The sequence below is a fragment of the Nannobrachium achirus genome, assembly GCF_963921795.1.
Source record: "Nannobrachium achirus genome assembly, chromosome: 10".
NCBI classification, from domain to species: domain Eukaryota; kingdom Metazoa; phylum Chordata; class Actinopteri; order Myctophiformes; family Myctophidae; genus Nannobrachium; species Nannobrachium achirus.
This window is the reverse complement of record NC_137819.1, coordinates 11,194,793-11,209,299: the sequence shown is the minus strand read 5'-3', so window position 1 is coordinate 11,209,299 and position 14,507 is coordinate 11,194,793. Positions and strand designations below refer to the sequence as shown.

The window sequence follows — 14,507 nt, the reverse complement described above, 5'->3', positions numbered from 1 at the left end:
CTTAGAGTATAGGTTCAACACACCCTATTTAAGCAGATATCTTTGGTTATACATTTCATAATGATGCTTATAAAAATCTGATTTTGAATGATATATTTTGCAGGTAAATTTATTAAAGAAATAAAAACTTTTACAGAAATAGAAAAAGGCAAAAGCATTCAAAGTACATTTCAATGTTCCCAATTTAGTCTAAATCATTGTTTCCATTTTTACACTATAATGATAATAATCATCATAGTAAGAAAGCAGTATAAATTCTTATTACCCTTTCAAAGGTTTGAGATGCACCAACCGGTTGATCATTTCCAATCCATACTTTCTTTTACAGAATTAAAATTGTTAATCCTGGGGGCTCTCTCTCTGTCAGATTGGTGCAAGAGGTCTTTTGGTGTGCGACCTCTCGCTGGGGTAGAGAGCCCAATGTTCCTTCTGAAGGGGACAGTATACTGTATATACACCTCTGCCAGACTTTGTCTGGATTCACTTCCCCATAAGTGTGCCCAAGTTACTTCTGCATTTGTTGTTTTCCATTTCAACCAAATTTCCCCCATGTGTGTCGCTACATAACAGGATGCAAGTCTGTGGTAATCCGTCTGTAAAATTTTCGTCACATTTAGCCTCATTTAGCCTTCAACAACCCACAAATAATATTTTGCATCCAGCATTTAAGCAGTACAAAGATGCTTATCTTCGGCTTGATCTAAAATTAAGGGAAAACAGGGTTGAAACGCTGATTTAAAAGCCCAGTCTTTTAGTCAACAAAATCAACACTAGAAGAAAGGTTACTAATACGCGTGTGAGTGTGTGTGTGTGTGCATGTGTGAAAAATAGCAGATTAACAAGGTTGTGGTGCCGTGCTGCAAGCTTGTAGATCTGCTATTTTTGAAAAATCATGAACATTTGTGCTAGCCTGACTTCCGCCAGATGGTGGCAGTAGTGCGTAGCGCCCTACTTTACCGTCTGAGTTCTCTGGGTAGAGAGTTGATAACACTCGTAAAGCCCCAGGCCGGACCAATCAGCGGCAGCTACGGGCGGGCTCTGAGCGGCTCTGAGCCAATAGAGTCTGATTGCAGACCACGTGGAAACACAGGAGGCGGATTCTGGGTGTAACGTCATGCAGACAAGCCAATATGAGTGGTTGGAGTTGGCACTCCAGACTGTGATAGACAGACGGCCCCATCCAATCACCTGCTTAGCAATTCAAAAAATGGCCCGCCCCTTACATTGAGTGTGCCGGAGCAGTACCAGATGCTAGTAGGCAGAGCGGACGCACTGCTACTATCATCTGGCGCAGTCAGGTTACATTTGTGCAGGTCTTAATATTTTTGACCCGATTCCATTCCAAACCGTTCTTCTAGATTAGTGGTCCTCGAACCTTTTCATGTCACGGACCCCCAAAATTACATCGAATTGGTCGCGGACCCCCATCTCAAAATGTGTTGTTCCAGGGACCCCCGGAAGCAAAGTTGGCTTTGAAAAATACACCATTCAAAGGTTTGCACAAATGTTCATGCTTTTAAAAAAAATAGCAGATCTACAAGCTTACAGCACGTTATTTGGTCACTGGGTGCCAGAGTGGTGGGCGGCGACCTCCACCCATCCGGGGACCCCACAGGGGTCCTTGGGGGCTTACCAGGTGGTCCCCAGTAAACTAGTTCACACAACATTTTATGTATTAATGCATACATAAAATGTTGTGTGACCCCTGGGGGTCACGGATTGTGCACCAGGGGGTCCCCAGTAAACTACTTTGTGCCACATTTTATACTTTGAGCATTTTGTTCTCTATTGGCTATTCTAAAAATAGCAGATCTACAACCTCATAGGTTGTCATTTGGTCGTTTGGTGCCAGACTAGTGGGCGGCCACTTCCACCTGTCCGGGGACCCCACAGGGGTCCTTGGGGGCTTACCAGGGGGTCCCCAGTAAACTAGTTCACGCCACATTTTATGCACTTTATCCATATTGCTCTGTATTGGCTATTTAAAAATAGCAGATCTACAAGCACATCATTTGGACACTGGGTGTCACACTAGGGTGCGAGGACCCCCATCCGTCCGCTTCACCCACAGGGGTCAAAATAGCAGACGTACAACCTCAGGGCATGTTGTGAGTTTGTAGATCTGCTCTTTTTGGAAAATCCTGAAAAGGTGTGAATATTTTCACCCCATTCTATAAATATCTTCCAAATCAGTGCTTCTCAAACTTTTTCATGTCAAGGACCCCCAAAATGACACACGTTTGGCCGCGGACCCCCATCTCAAAATATCTTGTTCCAGTAACAAATGTTCGCTTTTAAAAAAAATGATTCTAAGGAAAAAATGCATAAAAATAAGAAATAGCAGACCTACAAGCTCGCAGCGCGGCACTCGGTGCCGCGCTGTGAGCTTGTAGATCTGCTATTTTTCAATAGTTAAAGCATAAAATAATTAATAAAGTGGTTCCATGTCTTATTTCAAGTGTGTGTGCGTGCGTGCGTGCGTGCGTGCGTGCGTGCGTGCGTGCGTGCGTGCGTGCGTGCGTGCGTGCGTGTGTGTGTGTGTGTGTGTGTGTGTGTGTTGTTGTGTGTCAGTCAGTGAATGGTGTATTTAATGTTTACTGTGTTGTTTTCTCATCAGATTTCCAGCGTCTCACTCTGGACACAAACACAGCACACAGATACCTCTCTCTGTCTCAGAACAACAGGAAGGTGACACGTGGTGAGGGACAGGATCAATCATATCCTGAACATCCTGACAGGTTTGATTTCTGGCCTCAGGTTCTGTGTACAGAGGGTCTGACTGGACGCTGTTACTGGGAGGTAGAGTGCAGTGGAGAGGTTAGCATAGCAGTGACTTATAGAGGAATCAGCAGGAAAGGAGATGGTGGTGACTCTAGGCTTGGATACAATAACATGTCCTGGAGACTGGACTGTGATGGTCACAGTGGTAACAGTTACAGTGTCAGACACAATAATAAGCAGACTGACCTCCCTGTCAGGGCCTCTAGGGGGGGCTCCAACAGAGTAGCAGTGTTTGTGGACTGTCCTGCTGGTACTCTGTCCTTCTACACAGTGTCATCTGACTCACTCACACACCTGTACTCCTTCCACACCAAATTCACTGAACCTCTCTATGCTGGGTTCTGGTTACGGTGGTCTGACTCCTCAGTGTGTCTGTGTGAGCAGAGATAGAGTCTCTATGTGAGGGTGACATCAGGTGGCCATGGTTACTCAACATGTTTGAGTGAGTGCAGGTTGTCATGGTTACCACGTCATGGACTCCATATTTGGGCATGAGTGACTTGTGGTGACATCACGGTGACATCATCATGATGATGTAATCAGCAGCACAGTGACATCACACATTACAGCTCCTGTAGATTCAGTGTTTCTCTGACGTTGTCATGACAACAACCCCATGTGTTTGACCTTTGACCCCGGACCCCCATGAGACAAGAAGATTTGTGTAGTTAAAAATGTTACAAATTATATAAAAGAAACACAAACATTTTTTAAAATAGCAGATCTATACAAGCTTGTAGATCTGCTATTTTTGAAAAACCATGAACATTTGTGCAGGTCTTTGAATATTTTTTACCAGATTCTTCTAAATCAGTGGTCCTCAAACCTTTTCATGTCAAGGACCCCCAAAATTACATGTAATTGGTCGTGGACCCCCATGTGGACTCAAAATGTGTTGTTCCAGGGACCCCCAGAAGCAAAGTTTGCGTTGAAAAATATACATTCGAAGGTTTGCACAAATGTTCATGGTTTAAAAAAAATACAGATCTACAAGCTCACAGCACGTCATTTGGTCCTTTCGTGCTAGAGTGGTGATCGGTGACCTCCATGCGTCTGGGGACCCCACAAGGGTCGTGGACTGTGTACCAGGGGGTCCCCAGTAAAAACAACATTTTAACCACTTTAAGATTATCGTTCGGGGGTGGGTGGTGTCTGGTGGCTGGCTATTAAAAAATACAAATCTATGTGCGTCTGGGGACCCCACAAGGGCCGTGGACTGCGTACCAGGGGGTCCCCAGGAAAAGTAGTTAACATAGCATCACAATCATTTGAACCACGTTATCCATTTGTATGTTGGCTATTTAAAAAACAGCAGATCTACAAGCTCAAAAAAAGTTAAACTTTCTTTTGAATATACAAATGTTGTTTGGGGGTCCCTGATACAAATATGTTCAAATGGGGGTCCCTGGCACAAAAATATGATCAAATGGGGGTCCCTGGTCAAATCCATAGTAAAGTCAAACGCTATGGTATAAAATTAGTCATCACCACAGGGAGCTTTAGATCTTAGATTAGATCAGATAGAAGTGCACAAACCTCCACTCCACACATTTATAAATATGTATCATAAATACTGTCCATCAATGATGATGATGATGATGATGTAAATATCAGTGTCATACTTGTGTCTCTTATGTTGATACAAACTCATATTGTAAGTATATTTTATTTTTGATATTTTTATACAACAGACAGAGATAAACTGTATATTTGATCATGTAATTGTCAGAGTATCAATATTGTTTCTTGTATATAAACCTTTATACTGAACCACTTGAACCCCATATACTTTATTGACTGGGGTTCCCCAGGGTTCTGTAATTGGTCCCCTGATTTTCCCCCACCTCTACACCAGATATCTTGGGTGAAAATAGCAGATCTACAAGCCATCTAATAGCTAAGATCTACATCACAAAGTGACACATTGTGAGCAGTGTTCATTTTGTTAGCAAATTATTGTGTCATATTTTTTTAATCATACTGTTTTTCTTGTCATAGCATTTTAGTTGACTAAATGTCATAGCATTTTAGTTGACTAAATGTCATAGCATTTTAGTTGACTAAATGTCATAGCATTTTAGTTACTAAATGTCATAGCATTTTAGTTGACCAGATCTACCGTTTATTTAGTCGACTAAAATGAAAATGAAAATTCTTGGAGGGCTGTGATATACTTACTGTAGCTCTGTGCCAAAACAAATGTTGATCTACAAGCTCACAGCATGTCTGTGACGCGTTGTAAACTTGTAGATCGGCTATTTTCAGAGAGAGCTAGCTTGTCTTTTAGTTCTACTGGATCTCTTCTCCACTTGTCCCTCCCTGACATTTTAGTCTAGTTTTTATTTGTTGATGAAATGTTCAATATATTTTGTCAGAATGTTGTCAATCACTCTGGATTCAAACATCTACTGAATGTGTTGTTAATGAACTCAACTCAATCATTGTTTATTCATTGATTCATTATCAGATCATTATTTCCTCACTCATTCCATTATTTTGCTTTCATTGAATATTAATGTGATGCTGTTCTCATTGTTCACATGTTATTGTATGATCATGTGTAGAAGTAATAATTGTTTAATAAATTGATCGTTGACAGTCTGTCGTTGTTCCTGCGTATTGATATGAATAGTGTTGTCATGACAACATGGCCACAGCTCATTGCTCATTGGGGCAGCCGCTGTCGTCCCAGGCGGGGGACCTCCGGATGAGCTTCTGTGCGTCCAGACGGCGGAGGAGTCTCGGCGTCTGAGGGTCCCAGTAGATCCCGTTGACGAGGCACGTGGTGTACGGTGCCACCGTGGTCCTGAAGTTGGAGGTGTACCGCTCCGGGTGGTGTTCGTACTCCAGCGGGTCGTAGATGCCGTCGCTCTTCCTCACGAGGTGGTGATGGCGACTCAGGACCGTGGCGTACACTTTGGTCATGTCTCCGGTTTCAGGGACGTCTTTCAACTCGTGAGGTTCGACGTATTCCACCGGGAGCTCGTTGAAGTTGTCCTTTGGAGACGTTACCTGTGCCGGTGAAGCAGAACGTGACGGGGCCGATGGATTTGGGCATGAGTCCCGTGGAGATCTCGTAGCCGCAATCTTTCACCGCTTGGATGGCCTGGTAGACGTTCCTGTAGTTATGAGCCATGCCGATATGCATAAAAGGGGTGTGGTGGCCGAGCGCCAGGAAGCGCAGTCCTAAACCGTGCAGGACGTTGATCATTCCTGCAACGCCGGCCCACTGTCCAAACGCCACCAGGCGGAACCCGTTAGCGTCGACCATCTTCTCGTAGTCGATCAGACGCACTTCCTTTCTCAGAATGTCATCCAGGAGTCCCATGTTTGCTTCCTGTGCCTTGATGGTGTGGGAGAAGAAAACGTAGGTTTTCCTGGGGTAGACCTTTTCCTCCGGGGGTCTTTTCACGCCGATGATCAGCGACGCCTCGGAAATGTCCTCTTGAATGGCGGCGCCTGCCTTCTCGTAATACTTCTGGTGAATGGCCCTCCGGTTGGACGGCTGCACCAGGACCTTGTGCCCGGCCTGGGTCAGCTCCTGGACGTGGCGTGGCGCCAGCGGCGCCCTCCGCTCCCACAGGTTGATGTCCTCGCGGCGGATGGCGACGACGCTCTTATGGTGCTCATAGCGCCGCTGGCTGCCGAGGCAGGCCCTCGTGGTTCTCCTGCTCTGGTGACTCAGGACTCTGAACATGGCGTCAATAAGTATTGAGTCTGACCTGTGCTTTATGAATTATCTAACTATTACGGTGAAACCTGGACACGGAACACCATATATGGGCACAAATGGGTGAGACAGTTCCCAAATTTGGAGATAACTGACATCACTGATACCGCTGGGAAAGGCTCGATATTTCATATTGTCATTAGTTTGACTAAGGGTTGGGGTTAGGGTTAACGGTTTAGGTATAGTTTTACTGGGGTTAGGGTTTGGCATATAGTTGTTAACATTCACCAGGTTAGCATTCACCAGCGCCGGCAGGTTAGCAATTTCACCAGGTTAGCATTCACAAGCGTCAAACTAATCGGACGTCGAACAAATGCTACGTCGCAATAACGACACTCCCCATACAGTGCCCAAATTTGGAGGTGACTGACATCACTGATACGTCCGGGTTCTCCAGCATTACTTCTGAGACTCCTACATTCAATCCCTCATATACTTTGCAAGGACTATGATTAATAATTCATAAAGCCAATTTATAAAGCCAAGCCAAAGTCAGACTCAAATACATAATATACGTGATCCAATATTAGTAAATAAAGTAATGTTTCAATGGTTTATCCATGAGAATTTTTGGGGCTATTAGATGTCTAAATCACCAGAAACACATTAAGAGATACCCCTGAAGCCTGTAACTGTGAGAGGGAACACAAGGAACCATAGAAACACTGCTCATTCCCATCCCTCTATGAATCCCACCCAAGGGATGTGGTGTTGTACCTCTGACCTCACCAGGCCCTATATGGAGTGAAGGGGTGTGGTGTCGTACCTCTGACCTCACCAGGTCCTATATGGAGTGTGCATACAGTATGTCCTTGTATGGACCGTTCTGTCTGTGACATCAGCTGTGGTGACGTCGCTTTCAGTCTGCGTGCTTTCTGTCACGTCAGTCTGGGGTGACCTGCTGTAGGAGGAGCCAGGCCTGCTCCTTGCATGGAGATCTTGGACTTGGCCCTTTGTTCCATGGTCAGATAGATGCTCTCCAACAAGCACCATGTGTCATCATCAAACCCCAGTAGTTATCTTCATGTAGTGATGCTTTTTAACTCGTACTAGTACGATGCCTCAGGGCGACAAGTGACCTCGCCCTAAAAGGCAAGGTCACACCATGTCTTGGCCGTCTGGCCAGTGATGTATATCGGACCAGTTCCCCATATATGGATATGAAGTCCTGTTAGATATGGGCTTAATATTGATGACATCAGGGATCTCCATATATTGGCATAGAGTGGTTCCCATGACATCACAACATACAATCCCTTTCATGCCCATACATGGAGATCCCTGTCTGAACCAGCCACACCACTGTGATGCCACCTGTTTATGCCCAAATATGGAGATCCCTGCTCTGAGTATCTGACATCACTGTGATGTCACAGTGATGTGTCAGGGGAACCAGTGTCAGGTGTTACACGTATACATACAGACAAGCTGTGCCGGTTCTGACAGTAAACTGTGACCTATGGTCGCAATAATCATTGTATCCAACTCCATGTGAGAGCTTGGTATACTCATATACTCAATAGAATATATCTTGAGTATATCTGACAAAGGCTTTAGAGGCTGTAACATATTTTACCACTCTGTTAATACATTATTTTGGGAGCATTAAGGCAGTCAACATCGTCTCTGAGGAGACGGTTAAATAACCACTCCAAGCTTACGCTACACTTCTCAATTATTTTTATTTTAATTTTTATTGTTTTATTTATTTTATTGAGAGTAAACTTTGCACTGACACTTTCATTTACAGCATTGAGCACACATCAAACACTGCCTCCTTTTCTTATGGATTGATTGGGAATGTATCAAGTATAATCTGAGAAAGTGCAATTAACATTTCTGAACTTTTAATGGTCATTGGTGTATGGATTGTTGCAGTATATATACTGTATACACTGTATATAAAAAAGAAAGGTTTTAGTACAAAATGACAGCAGAGCCCCGAACGGGTACACATTATTGCGTATCATTATTTTATGCTTTAACTATTGAAAAATAGCAGATATACAAGCTCACAGCGCTGCACTCTTGTAGATCTGCTATTTTTGAAAAATCGTGAAAATTTGAATTTTTACCTGATTCTATAAGTGTCTTTTGAATCCTTCTAAGGTTTTTTGAAAAACCTATGGTTTCTATGTCAGCAATCTGGCCAGCCATCGTCAAAGAAAAGGTCCTTTTCACTTAACTGGAGCTCAGTTAGTCTGTTCTTGAGAGACTATTATGTCAGTGGCTCTCAAACCTTTTCATGTGAAGGACCCCTGTAAAAAAAAAAAAATCATATCTCAAAATATGCAGTTCCAAGGACCACCCAGAAGCAAACGTTACAAACGTTCGCTCTAAAAATACATATTCAAAGATTTGCACAAATTTTCACGACTTTTTCAAAAATAGCAGATCTACAAGCTCGCAGCGCGGCACTCGGTGCCGCGCTGTGAGCTTGTAGATCTGCTATTTTTCAACAGTTAAAGCAGTCAATAATTCTAGGCCTAAATGGGTTAAAGCAATAACAGACACACTCAGAGTCCTCTACAACTTCTCAGACAGTATCCAACAGCGCTCAAACAAATGAACATGGGTGTGCAAAAAACAAAGACACCACTCGGACATCAGTGATTCAGTTGTGTCACCACAGATTACACCAACCAAATGATTCCATGTGATAAATAAAATCCATTACTCCAGCACTAGAGATGCATCCTCTTTTCTCTTGGCATCGTCTTGCTGATCGGGTGTAAAACATAATAAAATAAAATAAAAGTTCTTCTCAGACATCAGGAACAGCACCTTGCAGTTTGGTTTGGTGGAAATCACTGCATCTGCTCTCTAAGGGTTGGCGTTTGTTCCAACTACCTGAAATATTATTAATAAATAAGCCACACCCAGAACAAGATTACAATCTCACGGTGTATGGTACATGTACAGTTGTTTGTGTTTGAACACCTGTATTATTAGTATATGTATATGAGCTGTTTGAACTTGTCATAAAAAAAAATAAAAAAATAATTGGCGGGTCTTGATGGCGTCGTAATGGCTGTTTTCACACTTGGTTGCATCTGCTATTTTCAGAGAGCAACATGCGAGCGCAACCAAACATACAATGACTTGTCTTCTAGTTCTACTGGATCTCCTCTCCACTAGTCTCTCCCTAACATTTTAGTCTGGAAATCGTCAATATATTTAGTCTTGAGTGACCATACCCACTGAGCATTTTGAGGTTTATTAGTTGCCTAATAGTGGTGTTTTTATCTTCTACACCACGCGTTGAAAATCAGTGTTGTAAAGGTATAGATTTGCAATTTATGACTAGTTGTTTAGTCGGCTATATGTACACGGGTTGCTACACTAGACCACTATTAGTCGGATAGAAAAAGTCTACATTTCGCCGTTAGCGGCCGTCAAAAGTAGTGAAAAGTAGGGCAACGGTGGGATTCGATCCAATGATCTCTGGCAATCAAATCGGCAACGCTATCCACTCGGCCATCAATGCTGATATGATAGTATAGACTTTCTGGCCGTATTAAAAGGTGACATTGCCCACCTGTGTTCATTTTAGGGTAGTGCATTGTTGAGGAAACTAAATGTATTGGGCGCCTAATAAGCCTATAGCGATTACAATTATTTTGTTTAAAGGAGCTACTAGTGATGCTGCAGTTTAGCACCTAGGAGCTAACAGCCTTAGCGTGTGCGTGTGTGTGTGTGTGTGTGTGTGTGTGTGTGTGTGTGTGCGCGTGTGTGTGTGTGTGTGTGTGTGTGTGTGTGCGGCCGCTGCGGCGCCGCGGCTGTGTTTGACTGTGTGTGTTGCTGTCAGAAATGTAATTCAGAGTAGCATGCTGTCTGGACGTTTCCACTTTACAGTGAGTGACTACACACAATCACGGTAATTAATTAACACTCTACCGGCTTACCGCGCCTTAGTAGCCTACCAAGGATAACTTTTACATGGTCTAAAGATATTCGTTGAAATGCTGTATTTAAAACGACTACACCCAGACCGTCCAGACGTATACCTTATAGTGATGAATGGCTATTTTACACCAATATTTGGCTCAGTTCTGCAACGTGCAGTTGTTTTTTAAATAATATTTATTAAATCAGGGATTAACTTCAATTGTCTAAATTCTGTCTAAATATAAACGTAGATACGCCGACTATACTTAGTCGGCTAAATCTCGGCTAGATCTAAACTATACTTAATAATGATCAACGGATATTATAATTATGTTAGTCCAATAGAGATCAGTTAAGCACCTTACTGTTGTTTTTTTTAATAAATAGTTATCGAATTATGGAATAAATTGCAAAGTATATTTTCGGTGTGAATATAACCGGATTCTAGCTGGTTGAAATGATGGCTAAAAAATAACTAGTCGTGTAATATCCGACTATTGCTCAGTGGGTAGCTTATTTTTTATTTCGTTTTCGTCAGTGGAAAAAGGTAGTCGACAAACATCTTTCGTCTTAGTTTTACCAGAACAAAGTGTGTCCATCATCAGTTCAATAAGGAGACCATCTTTTAGTAAGGAACGGTTCTCTGTTTCAAGGTACGGTCAGCAAACCCTGCCGCTCTCTCATGTTGTTCCTCTTCGATTGACCTTATTCACACCGTGGCCATCTTGGATCACATGACCACATGGGGTGGCAGCCTGCATTACAAACCATTGTAAACAATGGAGCGATGGTCCCGAAATATGTTCTGTTCAACCAATTTCTTTTGACCAAATCGACAAATGGGCAGATGACAACATCAACATCCCAAAATGATTAAATAGAAGGGTACATCCACAATATCCATGGTAGTTAGGTTGCAATGTTACTCTGTACAAAGACTTGCTACAGTATATGTGCAGACTAGTGCTTGCTCTGCCATCATATTAACTTACTGTATCGTGATTTTTGCATATTAATCAGGAACTATCTAACAACAAATAGTTAATATGATGGCAGGACCATCGGCCTATTGTTTACAATGGTTTGTAATGTAGGCTGCCACCTTAGGTTACGTGTCTCCATTCCGACATGTCTGCTTTCAGACATGTCTCCTTTCAGACGTGTCTCCTTTCCGACACTAACCCTAACTCTAACCCTAACCCTAAACATAACCCCTATGGAAGTGTCGCCACTCCGACAATAAGAAGTCAATGTCGGAGTGGCAACATGTCGTAATGGAGACATGTCCCCGCCACCTTATGTGTTCATGTGATCCAAGATGCTGTGAACATGGTTGTGTTTAACAGGGATAGGACTGTGGAATAGTTACTGCATGTTTAACAGGGACAGCATAGGAGTGTTTAGAACAGTTGCTGAATGATTAACAGGGACATGAGACATGATGTGTGATGTCAGTGGAAAAGTTACTGAATCCATTTCACTTTCTCTGACTCGTGCAAATTCAACCCAAATGAAGAGAAAAAAAAGGAAAAGTGAACCGTTTCGATGCCATATCAAACTATAATATTCTGCTGCCGATTTGACCTAACTACAGAGGAGGCTCCAACACAAGGAGATGGCAACAGTCAGTCACACCCAAGTGGGCGAGTTGTGTCCAGCTAATGATCATTCATCGTTAATTGGACCTCCATAAAACTTGGTACAAAAACATGTAACACAATCAATAATAAATATACTCAGCAATGATTGAAACAATAATAATAAAAAAAGGCACACAGACCTAAAATGTGTGATATCATCATCATCAACCATCACTGAAAACCCAACTCATCGTCATCCATCGTTCAATGAACAACACACTCCATCAGTAGTGGAATAGATATGATTAAAATAAAATATAAAATATAATAAAGAAAGTCCATTTAAATAAGTGTTAGTGTGGAAACATAATTGGCACAACAAAAGCCAGCCTGAATCAAGTCATTATTATCTAGAGCAGGGGTCAGCAACCTTTTTGAAATGAAATGCCATGTTTTTATTTTCTAGAATCATACAACTGGCGGCCCCCCAACTTCACTTAATGCGGCCTGCAGCAATACTGATATATTATTGGTTTCGGCTGTTATAATTCCAAATGTGCTAACATGACCAGCTTTAATTATTTCAGTCTACTGTATATTAGTATCTTGATGACTAGCCTACTAGTCATCTATGACTAGCCTACTACTAGTCTTTTTTTATGTCCAATGCATTTGTATTTAAGTTCATAAAGTAAGAAGTAACATAAGAACCTGTACACGCATTTGAAGTAAAATAAAACAAATACTTTTCAGGATTCTAATTAAAACAACGGCAATTTTTGCTATTTTTGACTGTATATGCAATGTGGCCCTCTGGAAAATATAGTGGCCCTCTCCATCATCAAAGTTGCCCACCCCTGTTCTAGACAGTCAGTGTGCCATGTCAACATAAAATGTAATGACACCCCATCAAACATTCTGACATATTTTGATTGTCAGGACATTGTTATAACGATCACTAGACTCAAGAGGAAGAACCCACCTACGTATATCCCAGACTCCTCCCCCAGCCAAAGTTCAGCATTTTAATTCATTATGTGCAGGATGTAATTTTAGGTGGCTTAATTTAATTGACCACGTTTAAATCAACATTTGATTTTAAAATATAGATCCTCTCACACACTTCTGCCAGTGTGTCAGTGATCACCCTCCCCTGTGCTAAGGTTGCCAACCCCTGGTCTAGAGAGCTCATTCAATGGTAAACATTGACCCGTCATTATGGTCCAAATCACTGTTTAAGAATGAAATGAATACTAAGGATTTTAATGTGTGTAACCATGTGACCTTTGACCTTCTACTCACCGAGTGCCGCGCTGCGAGCTTGTAGATCTGCTATTTTTGAAAAATCTTGATTTTTATTTTGCAAATCTTTGAATATATCTCAAATATTTGCTTCTGGGGGGTCCCTGGATCAACATATTTTGAGATGGGTGGTCCGTGGCCAAATACATGTAATTTTGAGGGTCCTTGACATGAAAATGTTTGAGCACCACTGATTTGGAAGAAGGATTTAGAAGACATTTATAGAATCAGGTCAAAAATATTTGCACTTGCACAAATGTTTTTTCCAAGAATAGCAGATCTACAAGCTCGCAGCAGGGGTTGTGCTCTACTTGTCTCTTTGTGGCAGCTTGGGATGTGGGTGAGATGGGATGTTGCTGCAGATCACTACAGACTGACTGGCAGTCCAATAATTTGCTGAACGCACCAAAGACCGACACCGACAAGACGGCTACTGTTATAGCTTGATGTCTTTTTCAAAAACAAGCCCGCTGCTATCCGACGGCTCTTAAGCCGGCCGAACGTGCTCGGTCGGCTTTCGACGCTTCCCTACGACTTGCGAAGCCGACGCGGCAGTGCACCCACTGCCCGTTCAGCGGCAGAATTTTGGCAACCGACGCTTTCTGCCGCGTACCGCCGCCGGTGCTGTGCAGAGCTACCTTTAGACACTCCTATACACTGGACGTAACACTCCTTTCACACTTCACAGCTTCCCCCAACTGTATAGTAAGGGGATATCTTATAAAGTCCTGGAATAAATTCCTTACCAAAAACCTTCTTCGCCAATGTGTTTGTAAAGGTCTCTAGTAACAATATCTCACAAAGACTGAAATTCAGTTTCCCTAGGAGAATCCTTGACTGCTGCTGAAAGTTGGGCTCCCATTAACTTAACTATACAGGATAAAACACACCAAAATAAATATGCTTTAAGTAGCATGTGAGGGGTCAAAACTAGGGTTTTTTCATGATTCTGAATCCATTGCAAGCATTTGTTTTGCACAAAAAACATTCCTCTGCCAAAATAACGGCCCGACAAATCTATGGTTTAGTGATGAAACTAGTGAAACCAGGGATTTGTGGGAGCCGCCTTTAACCCAAGGAATGTTTTTTTTGAGATCTGATACTAGACACCTTTACAAACACATTGGTGAAGAAAGTTTTTGGTAAGGAATTTATTCCAGGATATGACACTATTTCTGAAGATATCCCCTTACTATGTAGGCCGGCTCACTGCGCGTCAAACACCC

The 14,507-nt window shown here is 42.4% G+C and overlaps 2 protein-coding genes across 4 annotated transcripts in view; one reads left to right on the top strand and one right to left on the bottom strand.

The window, feature by feature from the left end:
- Positions 1-14,507, top strand: part of LOC308293400 (NACHT, LRR and PYD domains-containing protein 3-like) — a 323,097-nt gene that overhangs the window by 177,902 nt on the left and 130,688 nt on the right. For all 3 annotated transcript variants that reach the window (XM_080735893.1, XM_080735894.1, XM_080735892.1), the window contains one exon: positions 2,618-2,698. In XM_080735893.1, the coding sequence (XP_080592019.1) occupies positions 2,618-2,698 (81 nt within the window). The remainder of the gene's footprint in view (positions 1-2,617; positions 2,699-14,507) is intronic.
- The window catches only part of LOC308293406 (alpha-aminoadipic semialdehyde synthase, mitochondrial-like), a gene marked incomplete at both ends in the record, with an annotated part of 205,770 nt that overhangs the window by 72,267 nt on the left and 118,996 nt on the right, over positions 1-14,507 (bottom strand). The window lies entirely within an intron of this gene.